Genomic DNA, 25,081 nt, shown 5'->3' on the forward strand with positions numbered 1-25,081 from the left:
AGACCTAACCGCTCTTGGAAACCCAGGCCTAGGAATTCTAGATCTAGGGGAGCCAGATCTCCTAGATATACCCAGTGACTTGTTGCGGTATCCGTCGGACACCGACAAAGTTGGCGGTCGCCTACTTTCCTTCAGTCACACCTGGCTTGCGGTCGTCCATGACAAGTGGGTCAGGGAGCTGGTGTCCTCTGGATACAAGATAGAATTTTCTTCTCCCCCTCCAACTTGTTGTTTTTTGTTTTTTTTTTTTTTTTGTTTTTTTTTCCTTTCCTCTCCCCCCAAGAAAGATGAGCCTTCCTTCAGGCTCTGCTAAAGGAATGGAGTCCTCATTCCGGTCTCATCACGAGAGGTTCAGGGGATTTTATTCAAACCTTTTTGTGGTTCCAAAAAAGGACGGGACTATGCGACCCATTCTGGATCTGACTGTTAAATCAGTTTAAGGTACGGCGATTCCGAATGGAATTTCTCTGGTCAGTTGTCATTTCCACCAGCAGTTCCTGCGTTTTGCAATTCACGAGGAACACTTCCAGTTCGTTGCCTTGTCCTTCGGACTCGCCACCGCCCCAGGGTCTTTACCAAGGTCATGGCGGCTATCATGGCCATTCTCCACTCTCTCTAGGGGAGTAGTGGTGTTACCGTATCTGGACGACCTGCTCATCAAGGGTCCGTCCCTTCCAGCCTGCGAGGAATCCGTGGATATAACAGTAAATACACTTTCTCGCCTGGGGTGGAAGATAAACTTCGAAAAGTCTTTCCCGAAACTGGCTCAGCGATTTTCCTTTTTAGGAATTATCTTGGACACTTTCCGTGGGTTGGTCATTCTCCCTCCAGAAAAGACCAAAGCCTTACAACAGGCAGCGTGGACTCTTTCCTGACCAGTTTCTCACTCCATTCGTTTCAGCATGAGAGTTCTCGGATAGATGGTGGTTCCGATGGAAGCAGTTCCATTTGCACAGTTCCATCTCTGTCCCTTACAACATGCGTTGCTGTTAGTTTGGGACAAGAACCCGTTCTCCCTGGACCGCCGGATCCTTCTGTCCCTGCGGATCATGCAAGCCCTCAGGTGGTGGACACTGAGGTCCTCCCTGTATCAAGGGAGGTCTTTTCTCCCAGCAAGATGGTTGATGGTAACCACTGACGCAAGTCTGCTCGACTGGGGTGCGGTCTTTCGTCACCACACGGCACAGGGTCGTTGGTCGACCCGAGTGTCACGTCTCCCCATCATTTTGGAGATACCAGCGATCAGATTAGCTTCATGGAGTTTCCACCATCTCCTTGCAGGTCACCATATCAGGATCCAATCCGACAACGCCACGCCTGTAGCGTATATCAACCTCCAGGGAGGTACCCGCAGCAGGATGGTCATGCACGAAGTGAGTCACATCCTCCATTGGGCCGAGACCAACCATTCGCCCATCACAGCAATCCACATCCCGGGCGTAGAAAACTGGGCGGCAGATTTTCTCAGTTGCCAAGGCATTGCCTCGGGAGAGTGGTCTCTTTTTATCCGGAAGTCTGTCAGCAGATTTGTCATCGTTGGACTCCGGATGTGGATCTCATGGTCTCAAGACTAAACAACAAGGTGCCTCAATTCATTGCCTGATTGCGCGATCCATGCGCCATCGGATGCCCTAGTTCTGCCATGGCACCAGTTCCGGCTCCTGTACATCTCTTCGACTCTTCCCTTGCTTCCGAGGGTCATCAAGAGGATCAGAGCGGAGGGAGTACCAGTGATCCTAGTCGTGCCAGATTAGCCGCGTTGAGCATGGTATGCAGAACTAAAACTACTAGTCGCTGACATCCCCTGGCGACTTCCAGATCGCATGGATCTACTCTCACAGGGCCCGATTTACCACCAGAATTCTGGGGCCCTGTCTTTGACGGCGTGGCCGTTGAAACCTGGATTTTAACACAGGCTGGGTTCTCTCATGACGTGATTTCCACCATGATTAGTGCTAGGAAGCCTGTGTCCATGCGCATCTATCACCGCACCTGGAAAACCTTCTTTTCGTGGTGCAAGGATCATGGTCGATCACCTCTGGTGTTTTCCAATCCGGCCATATTGGAATTCCATCAATCCAGATTAAAATCAGGCCTCGCGCTTAGCTCGCTCAAGGGCCAAATTTCGGCCTCGTCAGTGCTTTTACAATGCAAAATTGCCACCAAACTTCAGATCAAGACGTTCATTCAGGGAGTTTCCCATGTGGCGCCTCCTTATAGAAGGCCATTGGAATCATGGGCCCTTAACCTGGTTCTCGGGGCATTACAGAAGGCTCCTTTCGAACCGCTGCAGGACGTGTCACCGACCGTCCTCTCTTGGAAGGTGGTCTTTCTAGTGGCAATTACGTAAATCAGACGAGTTTCAGAATTGGCAGCCCCCTGTCCTGCCGCCCTCCGTTTCTGAATTTTCATAAGGACAAGGTAGTTCTCAGGACGTCTCCATCCTTCCTGCCCAAGGTCGTCTCCTCTTTCCATCTCAACGAGGAAATTGTTTTGCCTTCCTTTTGTCCGGCGCCAGTCTATCGCATTGAGAAGGCCCTCCACGACCTGGATGTGGTTAGGGTGCTGAGACGGTACATCTCGTGGACTGCTCCCTTCCACAAGTCAGATGCCCTGTTCATGCTTCCAGAGGGGCATAGGGAGGGTCTAGCCGTGTCAAAAGCAACACTAGCCAGGTGGATTTGCTTGGCGATTCAGGAATCCTACCATGTCAGGAATGCACCTGTCCCAGCGGGGATTAAGGCGCACTCTACAAGGTCAGTGGGTGCCTCTTGGGCCATTCGGCACCAGGCCTCGGCAGAACAGGTCTGCATACTTTTACAAACATTGCCTAATTTCATTCTCAGGCCTCTGCGGATGCAGCTCTCGGCAGACGCAGCCTGCAATCGGCAGTACCTCAGTGTTGACTTGGTGGTACATGGGGTATTAGCAGATGTATGCTCCCCAACCAGGGACTGCTTTAGGACGTCCGACTGTCTGTGTTCCCCAATGAGGTGTAGGAGAAATAGGGATTTTTGTGTACTCACCGTAAAATCCTTTTCTCCAAGCCAATCATTGGGGGACACAGCACCCACCCTGTATAGCCTATTGGCTCACCGTAGCATTCTTAGGTTTTGACATAGTTATGGTTATTGTTGACTGTTTATTATCCTACTACTTTTTTCACCGAACTGGAGAAATCTCAGCCAGCGAGAGGGTGTATACTGCAGGGGAGAAGCTATGATAGTGTTAATTAGGCCTCACTGTACGGATTTGATTCTTGGTGCACATTAAAAACAACTTACAATGCCAATAATTTAAAGGGCATTAGTAAATTCAGGTAACTTTTCAGAATTAAATGCCTTGTTTGTTTACATAAGGAATGGCACTAGTTTTGGGCATTAGGACTTGTATCTTGCATTTTTCCCCAGTTTTCCCTTCTACAAGCTTGATTTCTAATTTCCAGCTTTTTCTGAGCCAGTGGGTAGAGATAAGCTGCTGTGTTGTGTCCTACATACAGCACACACTGAGGGATTCTGCTCTTCTCTGTAGCAAACAGAAGCAGCATAGAGAGAGGACCTTACACAGCAGTGCTCTGCTCTACAGGTTTCTCAAACCAGAGAGATCTGGAACCAACAGCACTAATGAGGATATTGTGCCATACACCCAAAAAACTGAAGTGGAAGCAGAAAAATGTGTATATAACATATGAAGTATCAAACATAATGCAATAAATACAAAATGTGTAAGCAGTCAAGATTATGATACCAAAAAACAGAAAAGTACATATAAAAACCAGGGTTAAAAAAAAAAAAAGTTAATTTTCTCCCCACAGCGTTTGGCTAAGTGCAGGCGCCGGGAAGGTCGATAACACTATTAACCAGCAGATTAACCCCATATCTGCAGGATAATAGCGTTTTTTCCGGGGACAGGTTCCATATAATTACTTTTGTAGCAACATTGGAAAATGTCAGTAGTTCTAACTTAAACTGTGATCCAAATTATTATGCAAAAAGAGTTTCGGAGTGATAAGGTTAGAATTTTTTTGTTTGTCACTTAAACTCATTGATGGTGATGTGGGTCAGGCCTCTTTATATCACTGAAAGCAATTGCAAATACCTGTACAAATTAGTTTGGCAGGTGTGTCCAAATAAAGGCAAGACTACTTAAGAAGGCTGTTCCACATTATTAAGCAGCCTACATTTTTTTGCCAAAATGGGAAAGAAAAAGGATGTGTCGGCTGCTGAGAAGCAACAAATTGTGGAGTATTTAGGTCAAGGCATGACTACAATCAACATTGCCAAGACACTTCATCGTGATCATCGCACAATCAAGAAGTATGTAGCTGATTCCCAGCACACACGTGTGCGTGCTGATAAGGAAAAATTGAGGACTCTTTCCAACAGGCAACTGCGTCAGGTTAAAAGAGCAGCTGCAAAAATGCCTTGTCATAGCAGCAGACAAGTTTTTGAAGCTGCTGGTGCCTCCAACGTCCCCCGAACAACAAGATGCAGGGTCCTTCAGAGGTTTGCAGCTGTGCGTAAGCCATCCTGTCGACCACCTCTATCCACTGCACACAAGCAGAAACGGCTCCAGTGGGCCAAACGATGCATGAAGACTGACTTCCAAACTGTTTTGTTCACCGATGAGTGCCGTGCAACGCTCGATGGTCCAGATGGATGGAGTGGAGGATGGCTGGTTGATGGACACCCCATGAAAACACGGCTAAGGCGCCAACAAGGAGGAGGTGGAGTAATGTTTTGGGCTGGAATCATGGGGAGAGAGATTGTCGGCCCCTTTAGGATCCCTGAAGGGGTAAAGATGAACTCCATAATGTATGTGGAGTTTCTAAAACAGCACTCCCTGCCATGGTTCAAGAGGAAGAACCGTGCTTCCCGCAGCAAGATCATTTTCATGCATGATAATGCACCTTCTCCAGCTGCAAATAACACATCTGCATCTCTGGCTGCTATGGGCATAAAAGAGGACAAACTTATGGTGTGGCCACCATCTTCCCCTGACCTCAACCCCATTGAGAACCTCTGGAGCATCATCAAAAGGAGTGTCTATCATGGCGGGAGGCAGTTCACATCTAAGCAACAGCTCTGGGAGGGTATTCTGTCCACATGCAAAACAATTGAAGCACAAACCATCCAAAAACTGACAAATTCAATGGACGAGAGAGTTCAGAAGCTTCTTTCGAACAAGGGGTCCTATGTGCAAATGTAACATCACCTAGAATAAAGTTTTGACTTGAAAACTGTTTGATTTCATTTTGTAATAAGCTGATAATGCTTATAATTTCACAACTGACCATTTTTTTTGTTCAAAATAAAAATAAAAAGGTTGAAAACTCTGCTGTGCATAATAATTTGGAACATGCATTTTGAGTGTTTTATTTTTAAAAATATACTGTTTTCATAGGCAGTTTGTTCAAAAACATTGCAATTATACTAGAACATTAGATGTCTGGAAAATAACAATGACTGCAATTCATATAGGTAATTTAGAGAAAATATGAGCAAATATTTTTTGCATAATAATTTGGAACACAGTGTACACCATTTATAAGGCATGTGGAATTGTAGACTCCAATCAAACACATTTCATACTTTTTGCACTTTAGGATAAAATGCCAGAGGTACGGCAGAGTTCTTTTGCATTATTGGGGGATCTAACCAAGGCTTGTTTTCAACATGTCAAGGCGTGCATTGGTAAGTTTCGCTCTGTTCACGTTGGTGTTATTTGTATTGGATGTATTCCTTTTTTGCTCTGTATTTACATCCACTTTTTTTTTTTCGTTTAGCGGATTTCATGCCCGTTTTAGGAACTAATTTAAACCCGGAGCTAATTTCTGTGTGTAACAATGCTACTTGGGCAATTGGTGAAATATCTATACAGATGGGTATGTATGACTAATTTTCTTTTTAATATAGACTTGACAGTAAATCTATGGTGTAGATGTTATCCAGGCTTTACTATTGGTGTTTTTGACTAATTTCTATGTAATGTCAGATCAGTTAGTATCAATAAATAAAAATATATATATATATATATATATATATATAAAAAAAAATATATGTGTGAATGTTTGCTCATTTCTGAGCTGCTTTTAATGAAGTCCAGACTTTTTTTTTTTTTTTTTTTTTTTTAGGGGGGAAATGTATCTAAAGTGATGCATAAAAAAAATGAATTACCGTATATACTCAAGTATGAGCATAGTTTTTTTTCAGCACAAATTTTTTTTGTGCGGAAAACTCCCCCCTCGGCTTATACTCTGAGGTGCCCAGAACGTGCAGTGGGTCACAGAGGTAGGAGCCGGCTGCTGCGCCGAACTCCTGTGCCCGCTGCTAAAGAGAAATGAATATGCACTGGCAATGAATATTCATTTCTCTAATAGTACACCGTGACAGCCGCAGCAGCCAGCTCCTGCAGCTGCCGGGTGGTCACCACCCGTGTGTCGCTACTTAAGAGGGGTGAATATTCATTTCTCTTAAGTAGCGGCATGTGACCGCCCAGCAGCTGACACTGTGTGCCCTACTCCACTCCTTAATGACCACCAATATGTCTTTTTACTGACCTGCGATATAAGACTAGCAATCCTCCCCAAGGGTGACAATTCCGCATCTGTCAGCTGTACACTATCGCTGACTACTTGCTTCATCAGCCACAATCAGTGTTGGTACCTACTATAGTTGTTTAACCCCTTAAATGCTGCTGTCAATAATGACTACAATATGTAGATGGTTAACAGTGTGGGGGCTCCCTCTTTAACCCCATCGGCACCCTGAGAATTTGATCGTGTGGTCCTGATGTTTGCTATTTGGTCATGATCTGCTATAAGAGCCTTAAAGTTTTCCAGCTGTAGCGGCCTGTTAAGAAGTTAGAAACATTTAGGTGATAAAAATAAATTTTTTCATTCCTGTTATGCCACTTTGCATTAATTCCTGAAAAGCACCTGAAGGGTTAATAAACTAGCTGAAGGCAATTTTGAATATAATTTTTTGGGCGATTCTGAACGCGGCGATACCTAATGTGTATGTGTGGGTTTTTTTTTTTTTTTATTTTTTTTTTTTTGAAAGGGGGTGATTTAAATGTGATATATATATATATATATATATATATATATATATATATATATATATATATATATATATATATATATATATATATATTTAAACATTTTTTTACACTTTTTGGCATGCTTCAATAGCCTCCATGTGAGACTAGAAGCTGCCACATCTTGATCGGCTCTGCTACATACAGGCGATGCTCAGATCACCTCTATGTAGCAGAATTACTGCATTGATATGAGCACCGACCACAGGGTGACGCTCATGGCAGTCCGGCATCAGCAACCATAGTGGTCTCAAGGAGACCTCTGGTTGTTATGCCGACGCACCGATGACCCTCGATCACGAGACGGGATCAGCAGTGCGCGTATTTCTGGACCGGCGTCCGGAAGCGCGCGTTAATAGGCAATTCCACCTGCGCCTATTGCGGGCACATGTCAGCTGTTCAAAACAGCTGACATGTCCTGGCTTTGATGCGGGCTCACCGCCGGAGCCCTCATCAAAGCGGGGGTACTGCCATTGGATGGCAGTAAGGGGTTAAAGGCAAATTCAGAATTGCAAAAACTTAGAATTCTTTCCTCAATGGCTGAGAGGGTCATGTGTTCATATTAATCTGCTGCTGGAAAGTTTCCCTTCTTGAAAATATTTTTTTGTGTGTGTTTGTGTGGTGGTTTTTTTTTTTTTTTTTTTTTTTTACAACTGCATTCAAATGTGGTGGTTCTTTTTTGCTCGTTTTTGCTTTTATTTTAAATGTAACTTAATGTAAATGTTTCTTCCAAATACTTTATCTCAGAAATGGTAAAGGGTGCAGAATAGTAAAAGCTGGCGCTCGGCTTTGTGGTGGTTTGGCTGCTGCATTAGTTGATGAAAGTATATGGAAGAATTATCTAGTATAACTTGCAGTGAACTAAAGACAAGATCCCCTCATTGGACAACCATCCGAATAGTAACCTGCTGACATGACGTGTAGTATTGTGCTGTGATGTCCATGGAGTATAAGGTCTGTTCTTTGTTTTTTGTTTTAGGAGCTGAAATGCAGCCTTATATTCCACTGGTGTTACATCAACTGGTAGAAATCATTAACAGGCCCAACACACCAAAGACTCTCTTAGAAAATACAGGTACCACTTGCCGGGTGTTTGCAGGCAGCTCGGGTTCATTTGTCTTATGACGGAGCTGATGTGATTTGTTTGCCATCAGATTTGTAGCCTTGACTCATTCATTTTATTATTTTAGCATCTTTTACCCCTTTTTTATTAATATAATGTGTTGGGTGTTTTTTTTTTTTTTTCTTGCTCAAAACATGGTTCTCTACAACATACCACCAGCAAGCTGTAATTAGACAGAACGATACTTTTGGCATGTTAATAAATTACACCTCCAGCTATAGAGATAAGAGCGACTGTAGTGCGGGCGTCTGCACCGTGATGGGTGAGTTTGCCGCTCAGTAGCTGCCACGGCTCGGCCACAGGTACTGCAGTCTTCTGGGGTTTTGTCTTCAGCACCGTGCAATGACAATCATGTTATACAATGCTGGAAACTAAGCCCTTTTAGGCCGGGCCGTGTCAGTAGCTAACGCAAAGTCACTAACGAAAAGCATATATCATACCATAGTTTTTTGTGTTTTGTCAAATTTGGAGGCACACTTTGAAAATCATTCTAATTCTGTTTTGGAAGCCTAAGCGGGTATAATCCCACTCTTGTGCATGTCTTATAACCTGAATATGAAATCTAGTCAAGCTATTTATCCTAGTACCAAAAAGAATTAGAGGGTTCATATATTAATGTATTTTTAGTTTCCTTAGTTTTTGTATTTTCTTTTGTATATGTTGAATGTGATGTACTTTTTGGCTAAAAATTCATTGTGGGACCAAGTGTACAGAAAATGTAGCATCTTTTTTTGTGCATTCATGTATGATATGCCCTTACCACCTTACGGCAGTTCTAAACTAATGGAGTTTGTTAGGTGTTAAAATCCAGGTGCCCATATATTGCCGCGTGGCAGATTTGTTCCTCCCGTAGATTTTCTAGCATTGCAGTTTAGCCCAAGTCAATTAAAGGGAACCTGTCTCCATGTTTTTCCCATATAACCTACGGCCACCACCTTTCATCCCTGTGTTACAGCATTCTGGACTGCTGTATACAAGTTTCCAAGCCGCTCTGCAAAGCAAAAAAAAAACTGATGGGCGTCACTGGTCTATGTCTATCTCCTCTCGTTCGCTGGCCGTCCTTCTTTGCTTCGTGTGGATCATGCAACCTACGTCGTCATCCACAGTGTTCCCTGTCGCACTCTTGCGCAGACATATTTCTCTCCTCCCTGTAGTGCACATGTATCTGTGCTCTTTGGCTTTTCCCGCTCGTGCGCAGAACGGTACTTTGCTCTGCCCTCGGCAGGGAAGAGAAGTACGCCTGTGCAGGAGTGGGTTGGGGGACATAGTGGATGATATAGGATGCGTCAGCCACATGAAGCGGAGAAGGAGGACGACAGTCTCCAGACGAGAGGAGACAACGAGCCAACACCACCGATGCCCATAGGACTAGACTGCCCGTAGGTGAGTATAATAAATGGTCTTTTTGTTTTGCTGAGCAGCTTGGAGTCTCGTGTACGGCATTCTCGAATGCTAGAACATATTGCTGAAAGGTGGTGGCCGTAGATTTATATGTGGAAAACCCTGGTGACCGGTTGCTTTTTAAAGGGTAACAGTTATTTTAGTTTGCGTTTCATAAATCATTAGTATACATGGAAAAAGCACCAACTTTGTAATCTTTCTCCAACTGGACTGAGCTTTACCTCTCAATTCGGAGGTAAAATCTGTATTCAGTGAAGACACTAATTCCAATTATTGAGATGAGATGGCAGTTGGTGCTTTTAAAATTCTATGGCGTAGGGAGCAGAAGGGCTAGAGGCGTCAAACATTTTGCTGAAATAAGTTAGTTCTCCATAGACATTTAAAAGCACAGTGTCCTCTCCTGTATCAGTAATGGGAAAATATGCATTCTGTGATCTGTGAATCATTTTATCCATGAATGAGTGAAAGATCAGTACAGGAGGAGAAGGGAATGATCTCTGGTAAGATATATTACAAGGTTTTTCACGTGTACTATGGATGTATGTGGGAAAAAAAGAAACCAAAACTGTTACGCTTAACTTTTGCTTTTGGGTTTCATTAAAATGTAGCGGTTTTAAAGGGAATCTGTCACCCTTTTTTGGGACTATCAACTGCCGGCACTGACGTCAGGGGCTTATCTACAGCATTCTATAATGCTGTAGATAAGCCCCTGATGTAACCTGAAAGAGAAGAAAAGAGTTAAATTATACTCACCAGAGGGCTGTCCAGTCTTGGTCCGATGGGTGTTGCAGTCCGGCGCCTCCCATCTTCATACGATGCCGTCCTCTTCATCTTTTCTTCCTGTCGTGGCTCCAGTGCAGGAGCACTGCTCTGCCCTGTTGAGGGCAGAGCAGAGTCCTGCAGTGCGCCTGTGCCGGAGCCACGACAAGAAGGAAAGATGAAGAGGACGTCATCGTATGAAGATGGGAGGCGCCGGACCGCAACACCCATCGGACCAAGACTGGACCGCCCTCTGGTGAGTATAATTTAACTCATTCTTATCTTTCAGGTTACATCGGGGGGGGGGGGGGGGGGGGGGGCTTATCTACAGCATTACAGAATGCTATAAATAAGCCCCTGATGTCGGTGCCGTCAGCTGATAGTCCAAAAATAGGGTGACAGATTCCCTTTAATTATAAGGTTGTTTTTTTTTTTTTTGTTTTTTTTTCCGTTCACTCCCCCTACCAAATTTTAATTGTTACGAACCATTGGTGAGGTTGTTCTGACAGGTTGTAATTCCTTTATTGAGCTCCTCTCAGCTGACTTATGACCACATCTTATACACTGTCAAAACAATCTCACAGACGGTCTGTCATTGACTCATTCTGCAGCCAACAATAAGGTACTGTCACACTTAGCGATGTACCAGCGATCCCGACCAGCGATATGACGCGGTCAGGATCGCTGGTACATCGCTAAGTGGTCGCTAGTGAGTTGCCACACAGGAAGATCTCACCAGCGACATCGCTGGGGACGGGGATCGCTACTTACCTGTCACACCAGGCGATCCTGCGTCCTCCCGCCCGGCTCCACGCGTCGCTCGTCCTCACAGCAGGAAGCGCCGCAGGAAGCTGACGACGAGAAACAGTCCTGAACGTTCTCGCGCGATCAGCGATAACCAGCGGGGGAGCGGTTGTAGGTAAGTATCAGACATAGCGATATCGCTAGCAATATTGCTATAACGTCACTAGTTATAGCGATATTGCTAGCGATATCTCTTAGTGTGACAGGCCCTATAGACTGCATAACACAGGCTGCAGAAGGCAGATGGTGCTAAATTTGTAATTGTGCCCAATTGCAAACATTTCTCAGTCCAAAATACACTGCTCAAAAAAAAATAAAGGGAACACTAGACACTCTTACTGAGCAGACACATGGATGTTAGTGACCCTCCTATCATTTCTACCTGTTCATTCCATTGGCACAGCCGCAGGAGAAATTGAATCACAATCAGTGTTGATTTCACAGAAGTGTGACTGACTTGGAGTTACATTTTAAGTGTTCCCTTTATTTTTTTTTTGTGCAGTATGCATGCATTAAAAAAAAAAAATTGACCAAGGCTGTCCATGCTCATTAAATTTTTGGTTGGCTGCTCATTTGAGCGTTTGAGGTCTCTTTTTATTAAAATAAACATGCAAAGTGTAGAGACCGCGTATCTTTTTTTTCCTCCCAGAAGAATTCTATAGACCGCCATACACATTAAAAGGGTAATCGGGGATTATAGACCTCCTTACATCTGATCTCAGAATTGTTGGGCAGTTTTCAGGACAGATGAGCTGCTCCCTGAGATGTCAATCAGTCAATTGCACTCCAGTCGCCAGTGAAAACATATGAACGCTTGGCCAATCCGACCAGCATTGAGGAGTCAGATGGCTGTGGGCCAAATGTGCGTTCAATGGCCGGTAGGATTGAGCCGCCCCCATACATTGTAGATAATTTGCAGCAACTTGTAGGTTGTTGTACCTTTCATGCACAAGAGTAGTTTTCGGAGGGCCAAAAGCAGGAGGTTATACCGTGCATTCTCCAAATATATTTGAACTGCCGCCACAAGGAACTTGTTCAAAGAACTGTTCAAGATCCTGAATTCTTCATTTTCACGCTGCGGGTCCCACACTGAGCTTTTATACAGGAAGCATATCCCTTGCTTTATATGCATGCTGACATTAGACTGTTCACAAATGCCTGTTCAATGGGAATGTTGCATAGTTTGTCACCTGGACATAAGTTTTGTTTTATTCTGCTTCTATATAAATCTGCTGACTTCTAGTATCTGTTTAGTTTGCTTACAGACTTCTTTTATACAATTTTTCCGACATCTTCCTTCTCCCATTTCTCTCGTCTCTCGCATTAACCATCTGTCTCTGTATGAGAGGACACATCTAAAACACAAAGTGCCCCCTTATCTCACCTTGTATCTTGCTGGTAAAGGTGCTCGGTACTCCAGCGTGTCCACACTCCTCTATTGTCCTTCAAGAGTCAATCCAACAAATGTTCAGACAATATCTCACTGTTAATAAAACTCTTAAAACCTGTTCAACCTCCCTACGTAGTAGATAATGTGATGTTCTTGTCCAGTGCATATATATTACAATTTTCCAATGTCATGGAGACTTTTTTTTTTTTTTTTTTTTAAAGAAAGTTGGACACTTAAGTGGTTGTCCATTACTTGGAAAGCCAAGGCTTAAACGAAATGTTCAGCTCAGATGAAATAAAATAAAAAAGCCTATACTCCCCTCCCTTGCCAGTGCTGTTCCCACAGTGTCTGCATTCGCTGTCCCCGGGGCTGTAATGCGGTGTTGTGATACTGGCCTCAATGTCTCCGCCTCTGGACTAACTGAACAAGAAGAGGACGCTGATCCCTGGGGTCTTCATGTTCAGTTTGTCCGAAGGTGGAGACAGTGACACCAGCTCTGGGCGCCGGCCTCGTGTTATTCCATCACATCACGGGGCCGCAGGTATTGACACCGTGGGACAGTGCAGGCTCAGGAGGGGGAGTATAGGCTTTATATTATCTGGGCCGATCATTTAGTTTAAGAAGGCGTTGTCCTAGTAGTGAACAACCCCTTTGAGGGTGGTTTCACATTTGCGTTTAAGGCTGCAGGCTCGGCCTGCGCACGGCCATCACTAAGCCCCGCCCCCTGCCGTGCCTCCGCCAGTAGCTCCGACTATGGGCACATGACACTGCATGCGTCCTGCGTCCCCTATCTTTAGCACTGGGGACGCAGGCCGTGCACAGGTATGCGTTTGGCGGCGCATGCGTCCTTTTGACGCTGCGCCGAGCGCACCAAATTGCAACCTGTTGCATTTGGCGCTGGTCGGCGCAGCGTCAAAAGGACGCATGCGCTAGCAAACGCATACCTGCACACGGCCTGCGTCCCCAGTGCTAAAGATATGGGACGCATGCAGCGTCATGCGCCCGTAGGCGAAGCTACTGGCGGAGGCACGACAGGGGCGGGGCTTAGCGGCGGCCGTGCGCAGGCCGACGCTGCGGCCTTAAACGCAAATGTGAAACCACCCTAATAGTGTTTCTACCAGTGCATGTGCTGTAAATGACCAGGCCTGCCTGGGTTGATCGGTGATGTGGACATGCCTATGCCATATGTATGTGCCTATATGGGATGTTACTATTGAGGCCCTTTCATTTACTGTGGGGGCCTAGGACCCCCCTTTTTGAGGAACGTTCTTATAAACGTGCTGTCCTCACATGGTTTCTGGGCTCGATTGCCCCCTCCAGTCTATAATGGCTACTTATAGGTAATTGCAGCGTCCCGCAGGGCGCATAGTAAATTTCATTCCCCCTATAAAAGCCTACATACTAGCTAAGGTCAGACACCGCGCTCCTGTAAGGGGCATCTGAGGGCTGCCGAGAGCCACTTCATCTCTTAAAAGCTTTTCACTGCACCGTTAGAAATGTATTGCAAATTACTTGCTGACTGATAGCGGCAACGGTTTCCGCAAAATCGTGTAGCCATGAACCATACCGAGCCAGTTGTAATGATGCATTGGAAGCCGCTGCGATATTTAGGAAGCTGCCTCTCGGCAGACACACGGATCATGTGCCACCTACCCGCTGAGCGCCAGGTGTGACCCGAGCCACATGGCTTGTCTGGTATTTGATTCTATTTTCCCATCCTGATGTGTGGTTTTGTTTTTGCTATAAAAGTTCTAATTCCAGCAGAAAGGCTGAGATTTCAGCCTTCCCTCCACTCAGATGTAGTTTCTTGGCAATGGGAAATCTACCTGGGTAACTTTCATAGACAGTAGTCAGATCAGATCACATTTTATGCTGTCGCTGCTGCAAGTGCTATTCTGAAAATTGGTTTTCTCAGCATGGCACATGTAAATAAACTGCCTTGGGGTCTGTGCACATGGTGCAGATTTGTTTAGTTTTTTTTCTACACAGATTTGTCACAAGACAAGAAGGGTTTCGAATGAGAATCCAGAAGTCTCATGCACACGGTTATTTGAGACTTGTGGATTTGGTGCTGATTTAGATCTGCCGCATGTCAATTGTTTTGGTGTTTTTGCTGCAGATTTCACTCGAACTGATGAGTAGTGAAAAATCGGCACATAAGTGACCTGTACAGTGTGTTTCTTGCCAAGATATGCCGAAATTTCTGCACCATATACTTCAGATTTAATCTACGTCTTTACCATGGCAGTCCTGGGCAGGACCATGTGCACAGAGCCTATATCAAGGCAGATGCAGTCCTCGAAGGCCCATTTAAATTGCTAGTTTTGTCTTAAGAGCCAATCGACAAACTGTTCAGTCTGATCGTTCCCATACAGGCTGATGTACTGGCTTATCCTGGCATAGAAATGATCTGCAAACCTGGCCTGCTTACACCGGCGAGCGGCTTATGAATGTTTCTGGATAATCGGAAATCTGCAATATGAAATCAGTCATTTAGCGTTACAGGAAAATGTCGTTAATTTGTGTGTAGTGGATTCACAGCCTTCATATGGAAGTATGCGTGAGGCCTCAGGATGTCTTCACACGTCAGATTTTTACAGATTTTTCATGTGGTTTCTATGTGAAAACCTGTGAAGTCCACCTTATAATGATAGTTCTGGTGCTTTTCAGCATGAGACTGAGATCCACATTGCAGACAAAGTGACGGTCACTTAGTGAAACCGTCAGACACTCCATGGACTATGGACCCAATTAATGGGTCACATCTGTAGGCAGATCTCCTGAACATTTACCTGTATTTCCATGGTCTGCCTCATATTTCCACAGTGGATTCTCTTGCCAATTTCCATTCGATTCCTCAGTCTCCCTAATCGCTGTGTGAACATACCCTAAAGGCTGGTTCATACTGCGCTGTGACAGTCCATTTAACGGACTGCGTTACACCGCGGTGTAACGCAGTCCGTTAATGCTGCCATAGCCTCCCATTAACTAGCACATCGCGGCGTATGCTGTAAAGTGGCACACAGTTGCGATGTGCCGTTAAGCACTGACGGAGCCTTGGACGCGGCCTGCAGCGTCTGAGGCTCCGTCACAGCTAGCGCTGATGATTCATCGGCGCTAGCAGTCATAGCATGCTAGCGCTGATGAATCATCAGCGGTATAACATAACGCATATCGCGTTATGCTATAGCGTTAACGCAGTCCACGCTATGCGTTGATAGGGCTTGTTAACGCTATGTGAACCTGGCCTTAGTGTTTATCGCCCAGTCTCCTGGATTCTACCTTGCTGTACATAGTTTGTACCATATCGTGACCATAAACCTTAAGTACCTGGTTGTGGATTCCATCAAAATTGCCCCAATATTGTCTATCCTGACATTGATCATTAGTGATTAAATATTTAATTTTCTTCACAAAATATCCAATTTTTGCATTTTAACAAGCAAAATAAATACTTGTTTCCATGAAATAAAAGCTGTCTGAACAGAGAATGAAGGCCTTGCGTTTGAGGTGTGTTCTCTTTTTTCTTTCCTTTTCCTCCCTGCCCTCCTTTCTCCACCCCTACACTCCTCTTCAGCCCTAATCCCCTTCTGACAGTTATGCCATATGTCACTCCCTCTGCGGAGGCGGTGCTCATAGACGACACTAGTGATATCTTATGTTTATTATCATACACAGATTCTGTTTTCTGTTTCTGAGTTATTTGTTGTTTTTTTTCTTTATTTTTTCTCCTCCCCCCTCATTTGCTCATGTCTTGGTTGGCGTTTGGTGGTGTATAACCGTGATTGCGTTGCCTTAGCAATAACAATTGGTCGTCTTGGTTACGTTTGTCCTCAAGAGGTGGCCCCCATGCTACAGCAGTTTATAAGACCCTGGTGTGTATTCTTCAATTTTTTTTACATTCATTTCTCCATGTTTTCTTTACAGTTCACATTTTTAGACTTTATTTTGTATTTGTTTTTTTTTTTTTTTACATTTTTTCCGTCAGTTATTACACAATCCTTAGTCATTGTCAGACATGTGACTAATCTTGTCCTATATTGTCACTTATTTTTTTTAATTTCTTCCAAGCATTGTCATATACAAGTCTTATCATTTCTGTTGTGGCTAACGACTAATTGATGCATGGGAGCATGGGATAAGATTGTCACATGCTTGTTGTGTTTAAAGCTTGTTTCTTAGGTTTACCTATTGCCATAGCAGTGAGGAGGTGGCCATTTCTGATATCCTACACCTCTACCAGTGACTACACTGAGACATGGCGCCTCACTAAGCCACTAATGCCTAGACATATCCGTGGCAGTATCTACACACGGCGGCCTCCACTGCGTGAGCAGTGGGTAAACGGAAAGGGCATCAATTGTGGTTTTCAGACATGCTGCATGCACACATCACACGCCAGCGTGTTACATCCTACACTAGACTGGTAACACTGGCACTAATGTATCCGCAAGTATCGCAGTTGTCACACTGTATGTGGTAGCGTCCCAAAGGCTTTTTTTTTTTTTTTTTTTATTTCCAAGACTTGGTTGAAATAAGATTTTACAGCTAGTTTTTCCAGTTTCTCCAGTAAAGTTAGATGTTCTGTTGGTAGTGTAGACTCACTACAGTTTGCATATAGCGTAGCACTGAACAGTTAGGTGATGACTCTGTACGACCCCGTTAATTTCAGTGCACTCTTGAGCCTCCGTGGAATAAATAAGGTGTGCTGTTATTTGTAGGTGTACTTCATTGCGAAATATCCGAGACAATGAGGAGAAAGATTCCGCTTTCCGTGGCATTTGTACGATGATCACTGTAAATCCTGGAGGTGTAGTTCAGGTAAGGATTTTCTAGTTTTTTTGTAAAGGGGAATCCTAGAGCTGCTCACTACTTCTGCCTTGGAGTGGAGTATTGTGGATGGGTCCGGTGTACAGAGATTGGGAAATCGGCTCAGCATTATCCAGTTCTTCCTTCCCTCATGTTCAGCAGGAGCATGAAGTGTGGTGCCAGCTCTTACATCAGCACGCTCCTCAATACAGCAATGATTCGGCACTCCATTCCCCATAGAAAACTTTCTATTTTTTCAGAAGAGCTTGCACATAAAAATAGTGCAAAACCAATCAACTAAAGGCCCTTACTGAGGTGTGGTCTTAACTTCTCCTAGTCTGATGGCGATATCTGCACTGGAGATCAGTAACCTTTTAGAATGCTTTAAATCCACTAGTCTAATAAACAAGACACAACTTGCTGCTTGTACCCATTTGTGCAGGTGTGTGGGGTCATAATGTCCTTGCCAATGATTGACTCCGATGCGGAAGTGAGCGGGTACTTGTCAAGCTGATTGGTTATTTCAATCCTTGAACATCAAGTGGAGTTTTCCCACAAGTGTACCAAGTAGCTAACAAGCAGTGAGATTTACCAGGGGGCCATTCTAAATTGTCGCCATGTGCTACTTTCCCCTGCTGCAGGGGAAATATATTATCTCCTGGCAAAATTGTCTGGGGACCTTATTCCAAATTTCATTCATGGTTACTCCTGGGTTAGGCACCTACGAGTCCTTTCCGCTTGCTCTCCTTTACGACATGAATAATGGATTACTGTTGCTTAGTTAGCAGGTGGTGTTTTCATTGACTACTTCTTTCATTTTCAGGATTTTATTTTTTTCTGTGATGCTGTTGCATCTTGGATTAATCCAAAGGAAGACCTCCGGGACATGTTTTGTAAGGTAGTGATATTTTTTTTACTTGTGTGATTTGCTTATATTGAGATACAATTATGGTATGTAGCTTGTCTGTAGCCCTTCCATCCCCCTAAACATCAGTGCTGACCAGTCACTGTGACAAAGGTGGTAGTTATAACAGAGGATAAAGTGCCACCCTGAATGATGTTTGGAAAATGTGTGGCCGGCAGAAGGGGCAGACATATACATCCGTAAGTCACATGGCCCTCAGATGTAACTGTTTTTTGTAATATTATGGTGGACTACTTGGCACTACTGTACAACTCCTTTAGGAGCAAATTTGTTACTTTGCTTCCTCCGCTAAGCAGGAAGAGTTAAGTGACTGTTCTCGGTTAATTAGCTGTGACTGCAGAATTACCTGCTAACATGTTGTAGGATCCAATTGACTTCTATCATTGCTTGCCTTCTTTGTAGATCCTTCATGGATTTAAAAATCAAGTAGGGGAAGAAAATTGGAGACGCTTTTCGGACCAGTTTCCGCCTCCTCTTAAAGAACGTCTTGCAGCCTACTATGGAGTTTAACCTAGATGTGCTCTAGCTGCAGTCTCAACATTAGGGGTAAGTAGCGGAGAAAACCTTTTATAAACTCAGCTGGTTCTCGGCTTGCTCTGGTTTATTCCTGGCTATAACCTGTGTTTCAGCAGAATGCTACTTTCATTCTGGTATTTGTTGGGTTGCGTCTGTTCTTCACAAAATCTGTGAAAAAGTTTGTAGGAGCAATAGTTCCTGATTGTTCACTTGTATAAGGATTGCGATCAGCTGACGAACAAGCGACGTGCTCATTTAAGTGATCTGATGGCTTTTTATTGCCAAAACCTCACTTGGTGCTGTCAATAACATGTTTCTTGAGGACTGGACATGCTTATTGATCGTTCGGTCCTCCTCATTTACTAGTCAACCTGTGTAAACTAGCCAATAAATACGTGGCGAGTGACATGTAGTTGATCTTCGTTTTTAAGATGTGTTGACAGGTCTAAATGCACCATAAGGATTAACCTGGTGTTTCTTTATCTCCCATAGGTCCTTCAGTCTGGGAGACAGCGGGGGAGCCTCTGCACCCAGGGAAAAGCTACCCTATTGTAGGGGGGAAGGGCAAACCAGTAGGGAACACAGTTCAATCCCAAAGCCTACTGGGAGGGGCGGGAGGGAGGTGTTGCCGTCACTGTATTAAGTCGATGTCGGGAAACGTTTAAACGTCTGGAGCCTATGTGGGTGGAAACATGTCTCCTTAACAAATCTGCACTGGATGTGAAGAAGCAAATTCTAATCGCAAAGCAGCACATTCTGGTATACGGGGAATCGTACTCCTAACGAGTACCTTAAAATTGGACTCTAGAGGGGGCGGAAGAAGAGGAAAATTAATTTTTGCACACTTCAGAGGAAATCTTCAGAATGGGGTTATAGCAGTAAATTGCGTGTATTTTACAGCAAAGGGTTGCCTAACTATCCCACTAATCGGGAGTTCTGTGTTTGCATGTTAATGAAGACATAACTAGATGAAGTTGGCGAGGTTAAACACAGCTTGCTGTGTGTGATAAGTGCAGGTAATGGCAATCGCACTTCAGATGCCTGTGACATCATAAATTAAGATCTGCATAAAATTGACATCCACCAAAATGCCAAATTTAGTATTTTTTCTTTTAAGGATTATTTATTTTTTTTCTTTCAGGAGGTGGGGAGTAACTAGTAAAAAGAAACTCCTTATTTTTAGTTTACTATAAATCTTTAATATAAGTATATATTTTTTTAAGAGTCACTCCTTTGCTGAATGTTAATTTGCAGGGTTTTTTGGCAGCAAAAAAAAACAAACAAAAATAAAACCAAGGCATTCTGTACTGACTTTTGAGATCGCAAAGTGCTTTGCACCGTAGTGCAGTGTCATAAGGAATTAATTTGTGTAGGAGTCTGCAGATCAGGATTTGTTATAGTGGTTAAAATAAAATTTAGTGAGTTAAGTAGCATGCTTATATCACACGTTAAGATAGGCCAACACCTACCATATGCGCCAGGACTTTTTTATTTATTTTTTTTATTTTATACAGATTAAATATGCAGTTTTTTTTTTTTAGGTTTCTTAGTTATAAGGATATCTACATTTTAAGTGCTGCGGCGTACGGTTAGCCCTTATCCTGTCAGTTGGGAATGCCACACTGTATTGCAAGCCTGTCTGATGGAAAGAGGTCTAAAAAAAATAAATAAATATAGCGATATCTCCAGCATCTAACAATATTGAGAAACAAACGTATTGTATCACAATGTGGAAACTGATCTACATGTGGAAAACCTTGTTGCCTCCGTGCTGTCAGTGTGGTGTGCTTTTTGCATGGATAAATACTAGTGATTACTACAAGTTCTGTGGAGTAAGACCGGTGTAAGAGGGATGCATATGTGTTAGGTGGTGCATTTTTGAATACTAGACATCGAGGTAATTGGTATATTCCACTAGTGATTTTCACTTCAATGTATTGCCCCCCCCCCTTTTTTTTTTTTAAGCATGATCATATATCATTCATAGAAGCAAGGTATCTGCTTTCTATTGGCGCATGTTGGTGGCCCTTTGTACCCTAAGCAGATACATTGGGGTGCAAATTAAATCGCATCAGAATGAAAGATGGGTTCTGTTTCCCCTTTATTCCTCCCCCCCCAATTTAATTTTGTCCAGCTTTCTTGTTGCTTTTTCTTCACTTGTATTCCTGTGAATAAACCCTTATTAATTTAACCTTTTATTTTTCTTTCCATGTGTATTTTCTTATGTACTGTGAATGTGAACATTTTTAACTGGCACTCTTAACGAAGTTGTCCATGTAAAAGTGCGAGTCTTTATTAATTCAGATTGCCTCAGTGGTATCCCATGATGATAAAGAAATCTCCTTTTAAAGCCTTTTTTTCCTTTTTCTAAACTCTGCGGGTCAGAGTTAAGCCTACGCGCTCCATTTTCTTAGAGCAGAAGCAATGTTAAGCCATAACCATTTTTACTATATTTGTTCAATTCGTTTTGCGAGTGAAAACATTTGTAATCAATTTTGTAAAACAAACAAGCAAAAAAAAAAAATCCCTAATTTGCATGGTTTTATTTTTTTGTTGAACAGATGAACTATTGCACTAAATTGTACACGGTAACAGGAGACAAAAGGACTGAAAGCGCTGTAAACTAACAATCCATGGAAGTCTAGAATGCTGCTACACGAGCTTAGAGAAAACCCATCGTTTGTCTTTGAGCTTTCCCTTTTTAAATGTCCGAAAATGATTAGTGGAATAAGTCACATGTTTTTTTCTTTTCCCATTTAATTTGTAATTTTTATTTTTACACTACATTTAGAATATCCAAAATGGCAGTCATCTCCAATGACTTAATAGTTGTCCCATAATCTAGGTGGCGGTCTAATCACTTCATTTATTCTTCACTCGATTTTAAAGTCGAACTATACATTTGCATGGCTTTTTTTTTTTTTTTTTTTTTTTTTTCTCTCCCTGCGCTCAAGATGCTTTTTGAAATCTTAATAACCTTACAATAATGTGTAATAATGTAAACGTCATGTAGTCTGAAGTTTTGTTAAAATGGTCTCCTGGAAATCTGAGAGAGAAATAATAAAACCATTCAAATAAAACCATTTCTTTTGTAGGGGAAAGACTGGTCATGTCAAAGATGGTTTCTTGACTATTTCAAATTTCTTTTGCAAAAAGCCATTTTTTTGACACTGTAATATCAATCTCTCCGTTTTAATGGTCACAGGAGACAGGGTTGCCTTTTCTTTTTTTTTTGCTAATTATTCCTTGATTCTTGCATCATGGGATATATAAAACGTCTTACTATTGTGGTCTCGTCTTGACAGTTTCTGAATGTCAATGGAATGTTTATAGAATTGTGGGTCTTTGTCTTGTTACATTCCAGTGTTTCTGCCTCTTGGCATGCTAAAAGCACGGCTTACAATGTCTGTCTCTCACACTGAATAAAGTGCTGTTAGAGTGCTAAACTACAGAAATAGCCGCTGCTATGTGATGTAGATTCTCTACTTGAATATTTTTATGTTGTAGGAACCTCAGGAGGTCTGTGTTTACTGTTTTTTATATCTACCTTCTTTCTTGTTTGAGCTACCCCCTTATGTAGAAGGACTCTAACCATGATCAAAAAAACAAACTGCCCATCAACCTAAGTTGGTAACAGAAAGCAAACATTATCCCGATTTAAATGATATCGTCACTCTATAAACAGCTTGGGGTCACTAAGGAGCTAGTCTGATAAGAACATCAACAGGTTTCAGAAACTCTCCGTGACCGGGGTTGGGTTTTCTCCACTTTTTTGACACAATTTAGTTTTTCAAAGTTCCCTGGGTACAGCACAGTAATAAAGTGGTACAACTGCCATAAATCACATTTTTCCACTTGAAAGCTTTAAGATAGGTGTTGGGATCTGACTTGTAAGGGCATTGGTTTGTTGGTGAATAACCCTTACAGAAGCATGCACAACTGTAGGGCACTCTGCTACACTTAGAGAGCTGTGGAAAGGGACGGTAAGTGTCAAACTATATTCAAAGTAGAAATTAATACCTGTCAACTTCAAGAGATTACATACTGCTGCCTTCGTTAACTTTTGTTTTAGTTTTTGATTACAAAAATTCCTATGTACCCTTCAAGTGTTTTTTTTTTTGTTTTGTTTTGTTCTCACCCAGAGACCTATCATAAAGAATGTTAGAGGGATAGCTGTAAATGGAAGAGGCCGCATGAAAAGCGTCAGTTCATTTGTGTTGTGTTCTTCACAACGTTCACCGTGTTCTTTCAATGTTTTATTGTTGCCTTCATGGAAAGTATTTTATTTAACGTCACTTCCAAACGTTTTGTGAAAAAATGCCCGTACATGGTGCAAGTTTGACTACATGTGCTTTGTTTGCTGCCCGTTCTTAAAAGATCTTTGTGTATTATGGGTGTCCAGGTTTGTCTGTCACGTTTCTGATGGGGAATCGTCAAGTGTCAGAATGAAAGTGGTAAGACGACACCTTTTTGTGCTTTCTCAAGAACACTATTGAAACTTTTCTTTTTTTACAATTGTCCCCGGTGGTGCGGTGAAAGGGTCGGCCCACCGTTTTTAAGAGTTGCCATTTAATCTCCTATATGTTAGTTTCTCTTAATCTGAGAGCGGGTGGTTCTGAAGCATTGCCCAGGTGCCGTTTTAATGAATGTGACTGATCTCCAAATGAAAAGAATGTTTTCTTGTCCTCTAAAGAAACCTAGTCTTTCTCAGGAGCCTGAGGGCAAATTTGAGGAACACTCTCCTAAGGGGCTACTTTTTAAAGCACTATGTTTGGAATAGATAGCCATCAATAATCAAATCGTAACACTGTGATTTAAAAACAGTTCACAAACAGCCATGTGATGAAACAATCATAGTTATATTTTTCTAAAGCAATATGCACATACATAAAAAGGGAAAGGCACTTCTCATTAGCACTTCCACAATCCTTTTGATATGGGCACATAACGTAGTTGCATCTTTCTGCTGGCAACTTAGGTTGAGTGCATTACTGAATAAAAGCTTTATATCTGATTGTTTCCCTACCCTGAAAGATGACTTTTACCCTTACCGTATATGCTCCTCCAATCTAACAGTCTAATACAGGCTTGTGTAACCTGCGGCTCTTCAGCATTGAGCCTCACAAGTTCAACAGCTGGACAGTCCAGTGTTGCCAGGGCATACTTAAGAGATGAAGTTGAGTTTTTGGAGAGCCACTCGTTTCTTACCTCCAGTCTAATAAATTAAGCGATATTTCTCAAGTTTGCCTCTGCTTATTGAACTACACTTTAAATAGAAGAAAACTTATGGTTTTAGTTTTTGATAAGCTGCTGAATTTTAAACGTTTTTGGGGCCACCAAATATTTTGGATCATGCAGAGAATATATATTGTACTGTAGTAATTTTGTATTTACATTTGTATGATGTGATAATAGATGTGAATGTTAATCACTGCTTGGCTGTGTTAATAAAGTTGTTTAAGTACATTGCGTTGTAATTTATTTCTGCTAAGTTGTTGGAGGTACTGAGAAGTATTTGTGATTAGTGATGAGCGGACGTGCTCAGCTAAGGTGTTATCAGAGCATGCTCGGGTGCTAACCCAGTGACTATGGAGTGCTCGAATAATGTTAGCATCCCCGCGGCTGCATGTCTCACAGCTGTTACATAATCCCTGCATGTGTTGCGGCTGTCTAACAGCTGTGAGACATGCACGAACTGAAACCTATTGAGTGCTCCAAAGACACTCTGTTAGCACACGAGCGTGCTTATCTGAGCACGTTCATCACTACTTGTGATGTGTCCGCTAGTGTCTCACTTTTAGAGTGTGACTTGAAATACAGAACTCTTCTAGAAGCATCGGCCGGACAAGAAGCTGGAGGTTGGCCTCTACTCCTTACTGTGAAGCGGAGTTCTGTATCGGTATGACTGCATTCAGTGGGTTGGTAGATGAACGATTAACCACTTCAGCCACCGTTCTGCTTGGTTGTTAAAAAAAAAAAAAAGACTGTTGCCTTCCTCAGAGCTTTTTTGTTTTGTTTCTAAATGGTTAGTGATTGCTTTTTGAATACTCTTATGCAAATAGTCAATTTAGTCTCAAATTTTGCTTTTGTTATTACACCAGCAAAATAAGTGAATTTGCTTACTTTCATTCACAAAGTGTAGAGAAAAACCCCAGATCAGAATTGAAAGGTAAAGCTGGGAGATCAGCAATTTCAAAATGATGGTGTTCTATATGGTTTTTAAGGAGTTTCTGTGTGTTCTTCAGTGTTTCGACAG

General features: G+C 42.8%; 1 protein-coding gene across 1 annotated transcript in view; it reads left to right on the forward strand.

Moving 5' to 3' along the window:
* Window positions 1-24,291, forward strand: part of TNPO1 (transportin 1) — an 80,449-nt gene extending 56,158 nt beyond the window's left edge. Inside the window, exons 17-24 of the mRNA XM_073584055.1 lie at window positions 5,606-5,693; window positions 5,786-5,884; window positions 8,078-8,173; window positions 16,375-16,450; window positions 17,297-17,396; window positions 18,208-18,282; window positions 18,712-18,855; window positions 19,318-24,291. Of these exons, the coding sequence (XP_073440156.1) occupies window positions 5,606-5,693; window positions 5,786-5,884; window positions 8,078-8,173; window positions 16,375-16,450; window positions 17,297-17,396; window positions 18,208-18,282; window positions 18,712-18,819 (642 nt within the window). The 3' untranslated portion in view covers window positions 18,820-18,855; window positions 19,318-24,291. The remainder of the gene's footprint in view (window positions 1-5,605; window positions 5,694-5,785; window positions 5,885-8,077; window positions 8,174-16,374; window positions 16,451-17,296; window positions 17,397-18,207; window positions 18,283-18,711; window positions 18,856-19,317) is intronic.
* Window positions 24,292-25,081: the final 790 nt, after the last annotated feature.

The sequence above is a fragment of the Dendrobates tinctorius genome, unplaced genomic scaffold (assembly GCF_039654945.1).
Source record: "Dendrobates tinctorius isolate UK_male_01 unplaced genomic scaffold, ASM3965494v1 ptg000083l, whole genome shotgun sequence".
Lineage (NCBI taxonomy): Eukaryota > Metazoa > Chordata > Amphibia > Anura > Dendrobatidae > Dendrobates > Dendrobates tinctorius.